The following is an 18,177-nucleotide window of genomic DNA, read 5'->3' as shown; positions in this document are numbered from 1 at the left end:
ACAGATTCAAGACACCCTGTGACATGCAGCAAAGCAGCCCCAGAACATAACAGAGCTTCCTCCATATTTCACAGTAGGGACAGTGTTCTTTTCTTGATGTGCTTCATTTTTCCATCTGTGAACATAGAGCTGATGTGCCTTGCCAAAAACTTCCATTTTTGTCTCGTGTCCATAGGACATTCTCCCAGAAGCTTTGTGGTTTGTCACCATGTAGTTTGTCAAATTCCAGTCTGGCTTTTTTATGATTTTTTTTCAACAATGGTGTTCTCCTTGGTATTCTCCCATGAAATCCACATTGGATCAAACAACGACGGATGGTGCGATCTGACACTGATGTTCCTTGAGCTTGAACTTCACCTTTAATCTCTTTAGAAGTTATCCTGCGCTCTTTTGTTACCATTCGTATTATCCGTCTCTTTGATTTGTCATCAATTTTCCTCCTGCGGCCACGTCCAGGGAGGTTGGCTACAGTCCCATGGATCTTAAATTTGTGCAACTGTAGTCACAGGAACATCAGGCTGCTTGGAGATGGTCTTATAACCTTTACCATTAACATGCTTGTCTATAATTTTCTTTCTAATCTCCTGAGACAACTCTTTCCTTTGCTTCCTCTGGTCCATGTTGAGTGTGGTACACACCATGTCATCAAACAGCACAGTGAGAATCTGTTGCCCTATATACAGGTCCACTGACTGATTACAAGATTGTAGACACCTGTGATGCTAATTAGTGGACACAACTTGATTTAACATGTCCCTTTTGTCACATTATTTTCGGGGGTACCATCATTTCTGTCCAGGCCTATTTCATGAGTTTTAATTTTTTTTTTAATTCTGTGGAAGCAGGGTTGAAAAGCAATGTCTGACTTTAATTTTTTCATTTTCATAGATTTTTAATTTATTATTACTTTTGTCAGATTCAAGTTATTTCTGTGACCATTGTTGGTTTTTCTTTCATTAAACGAGGGGTACCAACAATTTTGACCACGTGTGTACATGACCATATAGATGGCTTAGGGTTGAGGGTTGACCCTTCTGACAGACTCCCTTTAACAAACTTTAGTATGACAAATATAGATTTCCTCCTATGTAAACATTTCTGTTGTAAAAGGTATTCCCAACATTGAAAGCTGTCACCTCTCCATGGCATAAGTTATAGCTTTCTAATTGGTGATGTCTGACCCTGTAATGCCTGGCCAGAATGGATAGGTGGCGCCACTTGTCACTGTTCTTTTTATTTTCTGTGACCACTGTTGGATCATGTTCTCAGGATTAGTGGGGATTCTGTAGGTGTTGGGAATCACTCTTTAGAGTTTGCTTATTTAGAGAAGAAGTAAATGTTTGTTTGCTTTATTCAACTTTTAATTTGTATGACAAGTTTGTCATGAGTCATGTTCTCCACCACTGATGCACTTTCTATGGCACGTCAATAAGGGGCTAACTTCCTGTAGCCCTGAGAAGCAGGTTGGGTTATAGTCCTTCTCAGTTGAGTGGTCACACTCCATTGAATAGATTAGGGAATGCAGAGATAGCCATGTGCATCAGCAGAAAACCTCAACACAAGTTGTTGTCCGCACTGAATTTGCAGTGTGATAGTGAACCACGTGCTCTTCAATTCAGGGCACACATCCTCATTTGAACTAATTGTAGATAGCCTGTCAAAATGCCAAACCCAAAATTGAATCCCTGTTAATGTAGGTATTCTCATTTCTTACTACCTTGCAGGTTGCTTATGAAGGAGATCCTGAGGGCGCTTTAATCCAGTTTGCGACACATGCAGAAGCAAAGAAAGCCATCTCGAGCACCGAAGCCGTTCTGAATAACCGGTTTATTAAGATGTATTGGCACAGAGTAGGCGCTGCTCCGCAAACACAAGCTCCGAATGCTCCGAAGGTTAAAAAAAAAAGTTTTCACTCTTGTGGTGTTTAGAGTTTGTGGGAACTTAATTGCACATGCCATTCCATCAGGTACGACCGCAATGAGTGGCTGCTTCATCGGATCAGGAGTAATGCCTCTCACCTGGCGGCATCTGCTGCTTTTCTTTTGATTAGGTAGCCTGGCGCAAAGTCATTATGTGATGTCGTTCCAGGCTGGCTAAGCAAACGAGCTGCGAATGCTGTTAGGAAAGAGGCGCTGGACTCCTGATCCCTAGGCAGCCGCCACAGACAACTGTCATGGCCTATGGAATGGGTTGTGCACATACATTCACACCAATCCTAGTGGTTTATATAAGCAACATACATGGAAGTGAAAAGTACCTGCTCTGACTAACTAAATAATGTTTGATTGCCCAGTGACAATGCTAATAGATAGTAATAGTTACATGACTGTCAGTGGTGTCATATAAATGCACAAGGCAGCAGGGAAGAGGGGATGAGCATCATGGTCTTGGGATAGTCTGCATGAGATGAAAGATATCACTGAGACCACAACATTGTTCCACTGTAAAGACATACACTGTGGAGTTTTAGAAATGTCTACATGATTCATAGGGTCCTTGTGCATATATTTAGAGAAACTAGCTCCCATGACACAGGGGAACAAGAGAAAGTTATAGTCTGTAGGGGCATGGTATCCAATCCCGAATCGAATTCATTTTAAAGGTAACTTGTCAACTGATTACTACTGCCCAAACCATGGGTTGCATGAATCTGAGTCTGGCTGCACAATAGCAGCCAAATATATTGTTATCTTAAATGTCTAGCAGAAAATATAGTTTGAAGATCCAGCTGTGGACCACAATCCGGTTACAAGAGTAGCCCGGCACCATCCCTGGCTGCTCCAGGTGATTGACAGACCTCTCTCTGTGCCCAGGAAATTTTCTGTTTGTGCTTTTTTTTTCTCCCCTTATAAAACTCTAGTCCTCATATGCCTGAAATGTAGTTTTATTTTTTTTTTTACATTTTCAAACCTTGCCCATTATAACGTACAGAACATAGACAAAGAATACAGGATTATATTTGTGCAACATTATAACACAGATCTGCGACTAAAAAGCTGTTTTCATATAATTTCCACGTGTTTTGATAACGAAAAAGGTATTAAAAAAAATCCTAAACGTCCGGACTTGCCACAAACCTGTAGGTTCTTCTGCAGACTCTGGTGTGAATCATCGGCAGGCTGCTTATTTTCTTTCTTTCCCCACTAACATCAATAGGAACTGCATGATTGGCTGGTGGCTGTCAGGTGGTTAGTGACATAGTGAAAGGTCCGTATGCTTTCAAGAAACTTGCATTGAAATTTCATTCATCAACCGTGTTTCCCCAAATTATACTTTGCATACTTCAGACTAAAACTTGGAGATCAAGATAAAGTTTGGGCGCCTCTTAGAGTGTGCAAACGGTGTGTTGAGTTACTTCCGAAAATGGTTCAAGGGTAAGAAAAAACCTTTCCATTATGGTATTCCTATGGTATGGCGAGAGCAAAAGAACCATAGACGACTGTTACTTTTGTTCATACAATGTGCAAGGGTATAATTCCATTTCATACCCCAATCTTCACTTACCGATTCGTCCCATCCCCCATGACACAGATATATCAGTACCCAAGGTCCCTGCTATCTTGGAAGAGATACCTAGCTCCGATGAAGGTGGAATCATACCTGAACCAGATGACGAATCAAGTTCTGATTTTGAAGATGATACAAGACCAACATTTTTTCCCAGGAGGACATGAAGGATTTAGTAAGAGACTTTAATCTTTCCAAAGATGTCTCTGAGTTACTCGGATCAAGGCTCAAAAGCAGGAATTTAGTGTTACCTGGAGTGTCTTTTTCATGGTCCAGATATCGTGAAAAGGAGTTTGTTCCTTAATTTGCCCAGTAAGACAAGTTTGGATTATTGCATCGATGTCGAAGGTCAGTTCAAAATCCAGTATGATTCAGCGCAATGGCGTCTTTTTATAGATTCTTCAAAAAGAAGTGGAGTAAAACTTCTTTGAGATGTCGGTTTTTACGCTTCCATCCCTGTAGGTCATTCCGTACACTTGAAGGAAACCTACGAGAACTTGGAATTGTTTCTTCGTAAACTTAAATATGAAGATCACGGTTGGCAAGTGTGTGGGGATTTGGTCATTTTCACATGGTTTAGAAAAAACAGGATGAATACTACTCTCAACATTGTCCCTTGCTAGTGCTTGTCGCAGCGCAAGCAGGGGACAATGGTGAGTGATTCCTTCAGCACCCAGTACTTGAGAACAGCGCTATTGTACCACAGATTCTCAGGCACTGGTATGTGTGAGTGGTGCCGCACATGTATACAACACAGTTCCACATCTCCGGTACGTTTTTTTTTGCAGTGCCTGAAATATCAGGACGTGTGAAACATCGTTTACTGGGGCCTATCCCGCACTGCAATGCCATCTTGTGACCACTACTTCTGACTGAGCATAATCAGAGGTAACGGTCACAATGTAAGTGTATGATAGCCATGTTCTGGCCTTGTGGCTGTCATAGACTTGCATACAGTTGAGAGTTGTCGATTGACCAGAAAACCATGGAGAAGGCGATTAATTCTAAAAATGATGGAGACTGTATTGAAAATCAAACAAACTTAGGTTTATTATGGAAAAAGAAAAAATTTTTGAAAAAATATTCTTAGAAATAAGAAACCCATTTCTTGATTATCTTATTTTCATTGGGGATCAGAAACCTGGAAAGGAAAAAAATAAGATGATTATAAACGCCACAAAAAAGGAATACAACACAACATTATTACATTAAGGCCACGGCCCCATTATCAGTATTTGGTCAGTATTCGGTCAATATTTTTCCTAAGGAGTGGGTGATAAATGCATAGTTGATGCACTTGTTTCTATTATACCTTTTGTCTGATTGTTCTTCACCTGGTTCTTTATTTAGCTCCCAACCACATACATTTCTGTACAAAAGCGCTTCAAGCCCTGCGTTTTTTCCGTTGTGTTTTTCCTGCCAAGGAGATGCTCAAACACAGTAGAAATTTCTGCGCACAAATCCTGAACGTGCGCACATACCCTTGTTACCCGAGCATGCTGCTTGGGCAACAAGCTGGGTATACCAAATACCATTGTTTTCTGTGTCTGTGGGACAGTCGAGACTGACAGAATCACTGGACCAAGAAGAGTTGGCAGCCGAGGGCGCTCACAGCCAGTGAAAAAAATGTCCTCCGAGAAACTTTGGTACCTCCCTATAAAGTTCTTCTACCACCTCTCCACGTAAAATTGGGCTTGATGAAGCAATTCGTAAAATCACTTCCAAGAGATGGGGAATGCTTCAAATACTTGGTCACCAAGTTTCCAAGCCTCTCAGGCGAAATTGAAGGAAGGTGTGTTTGTCAGACCAGACATTAGAAGGCTTATAGCTGATAAAGAGTTTGTCAATACCATGACGGATCCTCAAAAAGAAGGTGGGATTGCATTTAAATAGGTCATAGAGAAATTTTTAGGCAATAAAAAAAAAGATCCTGACTACAAAAAGATTGTCGAACAAATGCTGAAAGCAATTCAAGCATTAGTTTGCCTGATGAGTTTGAAAGTGCATTTCCTCCATTCCCACCTAGACTACTTTCCTGAAAATTTGGGAGCTGTAAGTGAACAGCAAGGTGAGTGATTCCACCAGGACATTAAAGAGATGGAAAGAAGATACCAGGGAAAATGGAGCATTACAGTGATGGCAGACTACTGTTGGAAGCTTCAGAGAGACATTCCAGATGTTACCCACAAGAGTAAATGTACCAAGAGGAGCCTCACAGGGAAAAAAAATCAATTTTAGTGAGTGTTAGCTCATTTCAGTTCAAAAATGATTTTCATGAAAAATTTGCATTAAATAATAAATTTTATAAGTCTATTTTCATTTATTTCACGGTATTGCCTTATTTAACATAGTTACCTAAATTGTCAGGAAACGTGATGTCCTATGACAAAACGGAGGTCATTTTCGGATTCAGCGCACCAAAAAACATAAAGATTACGTGGAATAACCAAAAAACATAAGCTCTTGAAATGTTATTTTTTGCAGATCTGTGTAATCCTTTGCCACTCCCCAATGCAGCGACATGTAAAGGCCACAATGAGCAAATCTGTGGTGTCTGACCCAAAAAGTAAAAAGATATCTAACAAAAAAACGTTTGATAACAAATCAGGAGTCACATTTCCTCAATACATTTTATTTTCTATATTTTTCTCAAGGCGGAGAAACCAATTAATGTTTTTTGATAAATTCACCAATACATGGGGAGCAGATTGTATCCAGTGTGAAGCTTCCTAGCAATGTAGAATAGTCTTGCGAGACAAAAGGGGTAAAGGGGAGTGATTTTAACTTTTTTTTTTTTTTTCCTTTATTTCATAGTTTCCTTGAACCTTCGATCTTTTGATCTCTTATAGTATATAGTGTAATACCCAAGTATTGCATTATACAGTTATATTCAGTTCTCTCATGAAGCCCAGCTAAAAACTGGGCTCCATAGTCAGACCAACATGCAGTCATGGGAGCCTGCTGCAATGGTAACCCATCAGATCCATCCAGCTGGTTGTAAGGAAAGTGGGTTACAGGGCGGCTCAGTGCATTCACTGGAAACTTAGCCATTTTAATGTCGCTGTCAGTGATTGATATTTAAATGGTTAAACAGCAGTGATCGGCTCTAACCTTGGCTGTTGCTGTTACAGACAGATGCACAGCCTGCTCCATAAACCCAATGTGACCATATGACCATTTTACAGGATGAGGTCATGAAGGGGTTAAGAACTGAAGTGTCTATGCTAGGTCACGTGTACTGTCACAGCGACTGTGTCTCCATTCACAGACCTGGGAACCGGCGTTCTGGAGATAAGTGCAAGTCCCAGGGGTTAGACCCTCATCTTTTAGAGATCCATGGCATATCCTCAGAGTATGCCATAAACAAGGATATAGGATTCACAAGGTCTCGCACGGACTGAGCCGAAACGTTTTTTTGTTACACTGTTCACTCATAATAGAGACTTCCTTTTGACTTTAAGCATTATTCTATGCATGTTTTATAGTGCCGAAGGTAATACGTTCTTAAACGAGGATATGCCATGAATGTCTGTGATGAGACAACCTTTTCAAGCTGGTAATCGGAGCTAATCATCTTCTGGATGCCGATTTGTGTGCAAGAAGTTGATTAGCTCTGATTTCAAGTAGTCCGTGGCTTAGAACTGGCTCTGTGGTTACACAAGTGATAACATGAGCTACATCTGCCATTTCTTTATTTCCAGTTTATGCTAGTATACTTTTTCTGTGTGTCTTTTTTTTTTTTAAAGAATGTCTTGCTGTAAGAGCCAATATGCATTTGCAGTAATATTTGTGCCTTTACTCTTTTCAGGCTGGTCAGCTTAATGTTCAGCCTCAGAATCCACCAGTTATCAAACAGTCCGTAAAAGAACGGCTCGGACCTGTTCCTTCCAGTAACATGGAGCCAGCTGAGGCACAAAGTGCTAATACAGAAATCTTACAGGTATTTGTAGTTGTATACATATTGCCATTCTCGGTGTCTTCTACATTGATAAAGTATTTGACCTCTTTGTAGACCCTCTCGGATTTATGTGCCTTCTAATTTGTAATCATTGTGTACGTATGTAGTAAAGGGAATTGGTCAGCAGGTTTTTGCTATCTCATCTGAGAGCAATGTAACGTATAGAAGGAGACCCTGAATCCAGCGATGTATCACTTAGTTTACTGGGTGCAGCAGTTCTAAAAACGCTGATTGTTTAAAATTTAGCAGTGCATCAGAGCTGAGAAGCTTCCTCTGCCACAAACAGGCTCTGTATTTACAGTCTATAGACAGTGAGCTGCTGATCACAGGAGGGGGTGGAGTCGGCCTAGCATGCATTGCTGCTGTACTCCGGGAAATGATAATCACCAGGTGATAAACCCTTCATTGTAAGTAAACAGCACACAGCCTGACATGTGACACATCATTGAGATTTGTGTTTTAACCCCTACTTCATGCTGTCCTTAGATTACATAGCAAAAAACTGCTGACAGATTTCCTTTAAGTTACTTTTGTTTAGCTCTTGCATTTAATTCCTTTACTTTATCCCCCCAGGCTGTAGCAAAAGTGTCAATAAAAGAGAGATTGGGTTATATTACAAAACACACTCCTACCACCACTGAAAAGGTGAGTAGCTTATCTGCCTTCTCTAATGCAATAATTAGCCACGGTCTTCTAAAACTCCCACTGCCTGTGTCTGTGTGTGAATTGTCAGAGTCTCCATTGTGTTCTATGAGATGCAGCCTCACACGGTTTTCCTCTGCCTCCTGCGTGTAGTAGCTGACGGGTAGATGCCTATCTCAAGGAGACGGTTTACAGGCTGAAGGTGCATCATGGAGAATACACAAGATTGAGCAATTTTAGAAGATTTAACATTATTGAAGTGTGATGTATCATTGGCTGCTGTTTGACCTGAGTCAGGAAAAGTGCAGTGTGATAATACTTCATCCCCTTGGAAATTGGGATTATCAGAGATATAGGCCCGATACGCCAGTCTTAATGAGAGAATGTGCAGGAATAAGATGCGCCACATTCATTAAGAGGCACACCCCACTTAATTCGGCAATTGAATCAGTGGCGTGTGCCTCGCTAGAAATGTTACTCCAGTTGATGACTGGAATGACATTTCTGGTATCTGCCATTTTCAGTGAATTTGATGGGCAAGCATATCGCTAGCAATTTTGGCAGAGCTGCTTGAAACATTGTGTTATGCAAAATATTTTGGTACTATTCTAAGTGTTTGACACCATTTTTTGCCATAAATACTTTAATGCATCAGCCCCATTGTCTACAGGGCAGCAAATTACACTGTCTTAGGGGATCCACATCATTATGGGAAAAAAGGAGCCAAGATGGCTGACAACCCATGTATGGCATATTAACTAAAACAAAAGGAGCCTTTATGTTACTCTTTAAAGCAGGACTGTGGAGTTGGTAAGTTAAACCTCCAACTCCTTAATTCCCCTGACTTCCGATTCCACGACTCCAACTCCACACAGCAACACATATTTATCTCAGCTAAAAGCCTAGCTCCTTAAATCAGGAATACAACAGACATTTCATAACTTTCCCAAATTGTTATAAACATTTTTACAGCACATCCTGCATTGAACTACTGTACCCAGTTTACTGTATATTTTAGGAGTCGGTCCATTTTATACCCTCTGACTCCACCAAAATGACTCCGACTCCACAACTCCAATTGCACAGCCCTGCTTTAAAGGAAAACTGCAAGTTTTTCTTATGTAATCTGACAGCACCATGAGGTAGGGGCTGAGACCCTGATTCCAATGAGGTATCACTTAGATTACTGGGTGCAGCAGTTGTGACAGATTCTGTTTTCTCTTTAGCAGAGCTTTGAATATTGATCACTGTATAATCCCAACCAAACAACAGTGTCTGCTTTCTCTGTACATTGTATATTCATAGAGAGCTGCTAATCACTGCTGGGGGCATGGTTGGACCACTTACCTTGTGACAGCTAGTCAGATAATTCCTGCTGATTAAACACTGAATTTGTTGAAATTGAAACCCAGCCTAGTAAGTGACACATCTCTGGAATCAGTGTCTCAGCTCCTACACTGTGGTGCTGTCAAAGCATAAAAAGGGAATCTGTCACCAGCTTTTTTCCACCTATTCTGAGAGCAGCGTGATTTAATGTGCAAGTGATGTATCACTTACTGGACTGTTTGCTGTAGTTTTGTTGTACCAAGCTCAGCTTTCAGAAAACTGGTAGATCTGCAGCAGACAAAATGGTGATTTTTATCAAGATTACAGGCAGCAGGCCAGAAGGTGATATATCCCTGGATCAGGGTCTCTGCCCCAACATTATGCTACTCTCAGATTACATGGTAAAAGCTGCAGACATTTCCCTTTAGTAGCTGGAGTTGCATGATACATATACAAAAACTTTTTTAGCGCTGCTTTAAATGTATAATGTGGAATTTTTCATGTTTTCTTCTTAATTGTAGGTGTTGTCCACCTCTACAGGACTCACAAAAACTGTTTACAACCCAGAAGCTTTAAAAGCCATCCAAAAATCTGTAACGTACTCTACTGCAGTGGACAACACTGAGGCGCAGAAAAAGAAACAGGTAATCATTAGATTTGTACTCGCCATTTAATAAAACAGTAAGTACATTATGTTCTCCTTGTTGTGTGGGAATGCGGTGTTGATAGCATAGTAATCTCTGATTTCAGCCGGCCTGGCACAGCCCCAATCATGTCTGCCAGGGAGCTGTTCTATCTTGCCTTTCCCTGCCTTTCCCTGCCGGTATCTGCCAATCTCAATCTCGCATATGTACAGAGTCCTTGTATTGTACTTGGTGAAGAAGTGATTGTACTGAGCATGTGCAGCTGAAAAAAAATCTGAAGTCCGCACGTGGCGAGAGGAGGAAAATAAAGGCACAGGATTAGTGATGAGCGAGTATTTATAGCGTGCTCAGTGATATGTTTGACTCACTCCCGTGTGCATGGTTTGCGATGGTTTAACAGCTTTAATACATGTGAGGAATGTGTAAGAAGCAGACATACCTCACATGTAATAAAGCTGTCAAACAGTTGCAAATCATGCACACGGGAGTGATTCAAACATATCACTGAGCAGCTGTAACTACTCGGTGCTCGGCCAAGCATACTCGGACAGCACATACTCGCTCATCACTACACGGGATGGCAGGATATATATCAATGCTTCCTACTAGTTCTGCAGTCTTGTTAACAATACGTACACATAGGCCTTGTACGTAAAAAAAGCCTAAAAACCACCACCTTTGTGCCATCCAAATGACTTTATGAATACTCTGCCGAGGCATCTCTGGACACACCTGATTAGCCAGGCACCATCTACTTATTGTGTTTTAATCCGCTCTGACAGCCCCTTTTAAATATCCAGTTTATACTATTTCTTTACATACTGTTTTATGCCTCCATTTAAAAGCTATTTCTACCCTTGCAATAGGAAGCGCTAAAACTTCAACAAGATGTAAGGAAGAAAAAGCATGAAATTTTAGAAAAACACATAGAAACACAGAAGGTAAGAAATTCAATCTCCTACTCTACTAATCTACAACTCCTTCCTTACATATGATACAATGGAACGTCCCTGTGTTTGCAGCAGCCTCAGAAGCTGATACTGGTGTCTTCCAGGTTGATGAAGGCTTTGTTATTCTGCCATCCTCTAATGTTAGTGGGTGCCGCTAAGCAGAATTTAAAGGGAACCTGTCATGTAAAATAACTATTAACCTGCAAATATGGGGTTAATCTGCAGGTTAATAGTGTTCTGACACTGTGCAGCGCCGGCACTGAGAGCCCCGAAGCCGGGAGGAAATGATCTTTGTTCCCACGGCAGCCTCACTCTTTGAGTCATGGGTGGCGCCAGCACAGTTTGTCATTGCTCTGTATGGACAAGAGCGGTGGCTGTAACCACAACCCCAGCACTGACTGACTGACAGCCGGCTCATCATTAGGGCCGACTGCCGTTATAGCCACCGCGCTCTTTGCAGAGTGTTGACTCAAATGTGCCAGCGCCACCTCAATGACTGAAAGAGCTAGGCTGCCCGGGGGAATAAAGATCTTTTCCTCCCAGCAGCGGGGCTGTCGGTACGATGACCGTACGGTGTCACAACACATGATAGATTCCCTTTAACGCTTTATATACAACCTTCAGTCTCCTACAGTGGCATTTACAGCTTACCATACCACATGCCAATCACCCCCCACCCCACAATGCAGTTGCGGGTCCCAATGAATTGCCATGTGAGGCTCTACCACCCATGCCTGTCAGGACTGTACTGCTATGAAATCCTGTGGTTGGGATTCATAGGAGACCATGATTCTGACTAGATACTGCGATACTCTGGTATCGCAGTATATAGTATGCGCGATCGGATGTTAGCAGGTTTTTCATAGTCCTCTAAGGAGACTAACAATGTAAAAAAAGAAAAAAAACCCCTCATACAGCATTGTAGATGGAAAAATATAAAAGTTATGAAAAAAGTCATGGCTTTTGCATAAAGAGGATAAAAGCAAGAATGGAAAATTGCCATGTTGGGAAGGGGTTAAAAGAGTAGAAGAGGGATTATCCATAAATCAAGATAATTTGCACAGTTGCGGATTCATTGAAGTAATAAGTGAAATGTGATTCCTGCCTTTCCCACCCGCCCTGTGTGCCCCCGCTGTATGGCATTTTGTAATGAGCTGTTGTCTCCCAGAGATATTTTGGTGATGGTTGATGACCTGCTCTTGGTTCCACATAAGATGTGATGAGGATGTGCGCTATCACCCAGTAACGGTCCAGCTCTACATAGCTTTTAAAGAGAAAGCGACACCTCTGACAATTTCTAGGACAGTAATTTTTTATTCTTCTAGGTGCAGTTGACTACAACAATATGGTATAAATTGGCTCAGATGCCCAACTTAGTCACCTTAGACATTTTTTGAGGGATGAAATAAAATGTAAATGGTTTTTTTTATTATGTAACTAGCAGTAATGTCAGGTAGTCCCAATATACAGTAGTAGCTTGCGCTAATTTTTTATCATTTTGTCTTTTTGCTAACCAATTTATACATTACAGATGCTTATAACCAAATTGGAGAAAAATAAGGGCATGAAAGCAGAGGACAAAGCAGAGATTTTGAAAACGCTGGAAACTCTAACTAACAGTATTACCAAACTACGAGATGAGCTGAAAGCTGTCTCGTCTACTGGAAATGCATTGAGGAGTACTAAAAGTAAAGCTCAGGTACCGTGTCCTACTAGTTCTCTCTTGCCTGTTTCTGTCCTCTTCTCGTTGGAAAGTAGTCACAATGGATTATTAAAGCTAGGTGTCAACAGGCAGGTTCCTGTGTGCTCCAAATCCATCACGTGATGGGACATTTCCTCCCAAACTAAAGGGGACAACGATGGCATGGAATGAACTTCACGTTTTTATTTTGGGGTTAAAATAATGACCAGTTGAGCAGTAGCAAAAAATATGTGGGCCCGGTCTCATCCACCCGTGGGCCACATATACAGTTGTGCTCAAAAGTTTACACACCCCGGCAGAATTTTTCCTTTCTTGGCCTTGTTTCAGAGAATATGAATGATAACAAAGAAACTTTTTCTCCACTCATGGTTATTGGTTGTGTGAAGCCATTTATTGTCAAACTACTGTGTTTTCTCTTTTTAAATCTTAATGACTACCAAAAACATCCAAATGACCTTGATCAAAAGTTCACATACCCCAGTTGTTAATACCGTGTATTGCCCCATGTAACATCAATGACAGCTTGAAGTCTTTTGTGGTAGTTGTGGATGAGGTTCTTTATTTTCTCAGATGGTAAAGCTGCCCATTCTTCTTGGCAAAAAGCCTCCAATTCCTGTAAATTCCTGGGCTGTCTAGCATGAACTGCGCGCTTGAGATCTCTCCAGAGTGGGTCAATGATATTGAGGTCAGAAGACTGAGATGGCCACTCCAGAACCTTCACTTTGTAGCCAATGACAGGTTGACTTGGCCTTGTGTTGCATTCATCTTTCCTTCAACTTTTACCAAGTTTCCTGTGCCTTTTGTAGCTCATACATCCCCAAAACATCAGCGATCCACCTCCGTGCTTTAATGTAGGAATGGTGTTTCTTTCATCATAGGCCTTGTTGACCTATCTCAAATGTAACGTTTATGGTTGTGGCCAAAAAGTTACATTTTGGTCTCTTCACTCCAAATTACCTTGTTCCAGAAGTTTTGAGACTTGTATCTTTGCTGTTTGGCGTATTGTAGGCGAGATACTGTGTGGCATTTACGCAGTAATAGCTTTCTTCTGGTGACTCGACCATGCAGCCCATTTTTCTTCAAGTGCCTCCTTATTGTGCATCTTGAAGCAGCCACACCGCTAGTTTTCAGAGAGTCCTGAATTTCAGCTGATGTTGTTTTTGGATTTTTCTTTGCATCCCGAACAATTTTCCTGGCAGTTGCGGCCGAAATATTTGTTGGTCTACCTGACCGTGGTTTGGTTTTTACAGAGCCCCTGATTTTCCATTTGTTAATCACAGTTTGAATGCTGCTGACTGGCATTATCAATTCCTTGGATATTTTTTTGTATCCCTTTCCTGTGTTGCACAGTTCAACTACATTTTCCCGTAGATCCGTTGACAATTCTTTTGCTTTCCCCATGACTCACAATCCAGAAATGTCAGTGGCTGGATGAAAGATGCAAGAGTCTGTCTGGATCCCAGAAACTCACTCAGCTTTTATGCACACACACTGATTACAAGCAAACAGGTCACAGGTGAGGATGTTACCTTTAGTAGCCATTCAAACCCATTTGTGTCAAATTGTGTGCATGTTATCAGGCCAAAATCACCAGGCGTCACACCTGGCATCAACTGCGCACTCTGCCTCTCCCCATTCATTGGAAAAGCGCGGTGTGATGCGGGGGGCCACAACCCAGCAGCCACTGTGGGGACCCCAGCGCTGAGTCACGCCTCACTTGTCGTGACGTCAGCGTGGGGTCACATGATGCCTGTGAGTTGCCACCGATAGCGCCGCTCACAGGCATTATCTGCAGCGGAAGGTATTTACAAAAAGTCTTAGGGGCCCCGGGGGGATACATTTTGGGGGGGGGTGTAATCTGAAGTACTGTACAACTTCTTTAAGATTCAAAAACAGAAAACACAGTAGTTTGACAATAAATGGCTTCACCCAACCAATAACCATGAGTGAAGAAAACTTTTTTTTGTTATCATTCATATTCTCTGAAACAAAACCAAGAAAGGAAAAATTCTGCCGGGGTATGTAAACTTTTGAGCACAACTGTAGAGACAAATATTCAGTCCCAGTTATGAATGGATGAGATGAGATGGAGAAATCATAAATGTTTTTTTTTATTCTTGTTTTTTGCGTGTTTTTTTTCCTCCATTCTCTTATAGCTTCTGCCTTCTCATTAAGAGCTTGCTCACACGTTGCTTTTTTTTACAGCCGTTTTCTACACTTTCTTGCCTTGAAAAAAACACGTTTACTGTCCCAGCAAGTGAATGATATTTTTGAAATCTCATGCACATGCTGCTTATTTTTTCCTTGCAGATTTGAAGCAGTTTCATATCTGCAGCATGTCAATTCTTCCAGCGTGTTTGCAGCTCTCTTTACCCATTCAAATGAATTGGCAAAAAAGGACATAAAAACACATGTATTTATGCTGCATTTTTCTTGCTAAGAGACACGTTTTTGGTGCCGAAATGTGTGCTACAAATACTTAGCAAGAGCACAAACAGTAAGCGTATGCAGCCCTGTAGGCCGAACGGTCCACTGCGCAAGAAGTTTCTGACCCAGGACTTCACAAGATTGGACCAGCACTCTACGAAAAAGTATCCACATTTATTTTTTTGTCAACTTATCTAAACTATTTAGTTTTCTATTTGTTTTCAAAGATGCAAAAAGAGCTACTTGATACCGAGCTGGACTTGTACAAGAAACTTCAGGCAGGAGAAGATGTAGCAGACTTAAGGCGGAAATATACAGAGCTACAACTTGAGGTACTTTTACTTTCTTTCGTATACTTTTCTCTGTGATGTACTGTATGTGAAGAGGAGCGGATTCTATGCATCATATGCTTGGTAAATAAAGCAATTTTTGTTTTGCCCAGTAACTAGTTTTTTGAACATAGACGATAGAATTGATTAGATAATTTTATGAGGAGAAAAAGGTTGAACAGGTTTTTAAACACCGTAAATCATTTTACCGAAGTATTCCAATGAACAGTGAATCAGTGAAACGCAAATCGAATGAAAATTTTTCTCCCCGTCAGGCAGGAGTCTGGACTTTACCTCACACTGAATATTGTTCTAGATAATACATTTAATACAAAATCACTGTGTTCTGCAGACTAGCTAAAGGAAGAGGACATGGCTGCTTCTAAATGTTTAGTCTGCAGGATGATAACGTAGCTGTATCTAAAGGGTTAATCTGCAAGATGAGAAAGCAGTTGCTTACTACTGGGTTAGTCTGCCCAATGGTGGACACAGCTGCTTGTAGCAGGTTAATCTGAGATTTACTGCATAGTGTACAAAGCCAGTGGTATCTCCAAGCTCAGTTTCTGGAAGCCTCAGCTACAAAAAATGAGAGAGTAGAGAACCCTGACCAGGGAGGGAAGCAAAAGAGACAATACAGATATTGCAGCACTGGATCTCAGATAATTGTTTTTGTGAGGTAAAACATTTTTCTGCCAGTTTTTAAACAATATTTTATCTAAAGGAAAGAATCAGCTGTTATCACCTGCTGTAATGTCTGTATACTCTTTTGCTCCCTCCCCTGCCCAGGAGCTATGGTATGATCAGACCATGTTCCTGCACGGTCAGACACAGCCATTACACAGTACACAGCAGGGGCACATTTATAAGATTATCTCAGCACAGGAACATTTTATTTAAACACATCCAATTGTGGAAATTATTATTATTCCAAGATCTGTTTATTAAAATGTACTTTTTTTGTGACATAACCCCTTTAAAGGGAGAGGACTATTAGCTAGTGAGGAGTTGTCTTAATTTTCCTAAATATACAGTACAGACCAAAAGTTTGGACACACCTTTTCATTTAAAGATTTTTCTGTATTTTCAAGACTATGAAAATTGTACATTCACACTGAAGGCATCAAAACTATGAATTAACACATGTGGAATTATATACTTAACAAAAAAGTGTGAAACAACTGAAAATATGTCTTATATTCTAGGTTCTTCAAAGTAGCCACCTTTTGCTTTCATGACTGCTTTGCACACTCTTGGCATTCTCTTGATGAGCTTCAAGAGGTAGTCACCGGAAATGGTCTTCCAACAATCTTGAAGGTGTTCCCAGAGATGCTTAGCACTTGTTGGCCCTTTTGCCTCCACTCTGTGGTCCAGCTCACCCCAAACCATCTCGATTGGGTTCAGGTCTGGTGACTGTGGAGGCCAGGTCATCTGGCGTAGCACCCCATCACTCGCCTTCTTGGTCAAACAGCCCTTACACAGCCTGGAGGTGTGTTTGGGGTCATTGTCCTGTTGAAAAAAAAATGATGGTCCAACTAAGCCCAACTGGATGGAATAGCATGCCGCTGCAAGATGCTGTGGTAGCCATGCTGGTTCAGTATGCCTTAAATTTTGAATAAAGCCCCAACAGTGTCACCAGAAAAGGACCCCCACACCATCACACCTCCTCCTCCATGCTTCACGGTGGGAACCAGGCATGTAGAGTCCATCCGTTCATCTTTTCTGCGTCGCACAAAGACACGGTGGTTGGAACCAAAGATCTCAAATTTGGACTCATCAGACCAAAGCACAGATTTCCACTGGTCTAATGTCCATTCCTTGTGTTCTTTAGCCCAAACAAGTTTCTTCTGCTTGTTGCCTGTGACTCACCCCCTGGGCCAGTGCTGTAGTGCGGCGTGCGTGCGCGCGGGGGATACCCGGAGCCGGATCCGATGGGGGTAGTAGTCTTCGTGTGGCGGTGACCCGGTCCGCGCCCAGGGTGGTCAAACTAAGTGGCAGTTATTGGTATGATGGTATTAGTGTCCGACTACGCCACCCGTTGAATGCGGTTATGAAACCGCCGCTGCAGGGCAGACCGCTGAGGCCGGTGGTATAGGTGTGCAGCAATGTTGATATAACCCCCAACGGGAGAGGTATGGCCTCAGGGCAGCGGATGTGGGTGATGTTTTGTGTGATGGTGTGGATGTCCCAGCACTAACGGTGCGACAAGGAAGCACGGAGACGCGAGGGTACAGTTCAGGGCCTTTACTGATGGTACAAGGCAAATTCCCCCGGGAGTACTGGCTAGTAGTTGGGGCCTGGTTAGTCTGCGAGTAAGCCGGAGTTCCCCTGGCCAGGTGGAGTTGTAGGCCTTCCCGTTAGTCTGTACCCTTCCTGGCTACCCTGCTTTCGGCGGTTACAAGTAGCCCACGTCCCTGGGTATACCGTGTGGTGCTCACCCGTATGGCTGGTGACCTGGGGCCTCCTGTTAGCCTCCGCTCCGGGATGGCGGTGCTGGTCCCTTCGTTGTGACTGAGCCTCCGGGCTTTTATGGCCAGAGGACCTGGAATCCCCTGCCGGATGGATTCTGCTGCTGGGTATATCTTAGTCCCCACAGCCTCGGACTCCTGTGTCCGGTTTTAGTACCTTCTCCCAGGGCGAGCTCTGCACAGCTCCAGCCCCTGGCGCTTCTCCTTGGCTCCTACAGAGCTCCTGA

The 18,177-nt window shown here is 42.1% G+C and overlaps 1 protein-coding gene across 3 annotated transcripts in view; it reads left to right on the top strand.

Moving 5' to 3' along the window:
• Positions 1 to 18,177, top strand: part of RBM26 (RNA binding motif protein 26) — a 109,537-nt gene that overhangs the window by 75,178 nt on the left and 16,182 nt on the right. For all 3 annotated transcript variants that reach the window (XM_073664088.1, XM_073664090.1, XM_073664089.1), the window contains 7 exons: positions 1,725 to 1,892; positions 7,316 to 7,447; positions 8,039 to 8,110; positions 9,955 to 10,077; positions 10,944 to 11,018; positions 12,559 to 12,726; positions 15,384 to 15,488. In XM_073664088.1, coding sequence (XP_073520189.1) covers positions 1,725 to 1,892; positions 7,316 to 7,447; positions 8,039 to 8,110; positions 9,955 to 10,077; positions 10,944 to 11,018; positions 12,559 to 12,726; positions 15,384 to 15,488 — 843 coding nt within the window. The remainder of the gene's footprint in view (positions 1 to 1,724; positions 1,893 to 7,315; positions 7,448 to 8,038; positions 8,111 to 9,954; positions 10,078 to 10,943; positions 11,019 to 12,558; positions 12,727 to 15,383; positions 15,489 to 18,177) is intronic.

This window comes from Phyllobates terribilis, unplaced genomic scaffold (assembly GCF_046119375.1).
Source record: "Phyllobates terribilis strain yellow unplaced genomic scaffold, ASM4611937v1 Scaffold_2__4_contigs__length_985480577, whole genome shotgun sequence".
NCBI lineage: Eukaryota > Metazoa > Chordata > Amphibia > Anura > Dendrobatidae > Phyllobates > Phyllobates terribilis.
The sequence above is the reverse complement of the archived record's forward strand: the minus strand, read 5'-3'. Positions and strand labels throughout refer to the sequence as shown.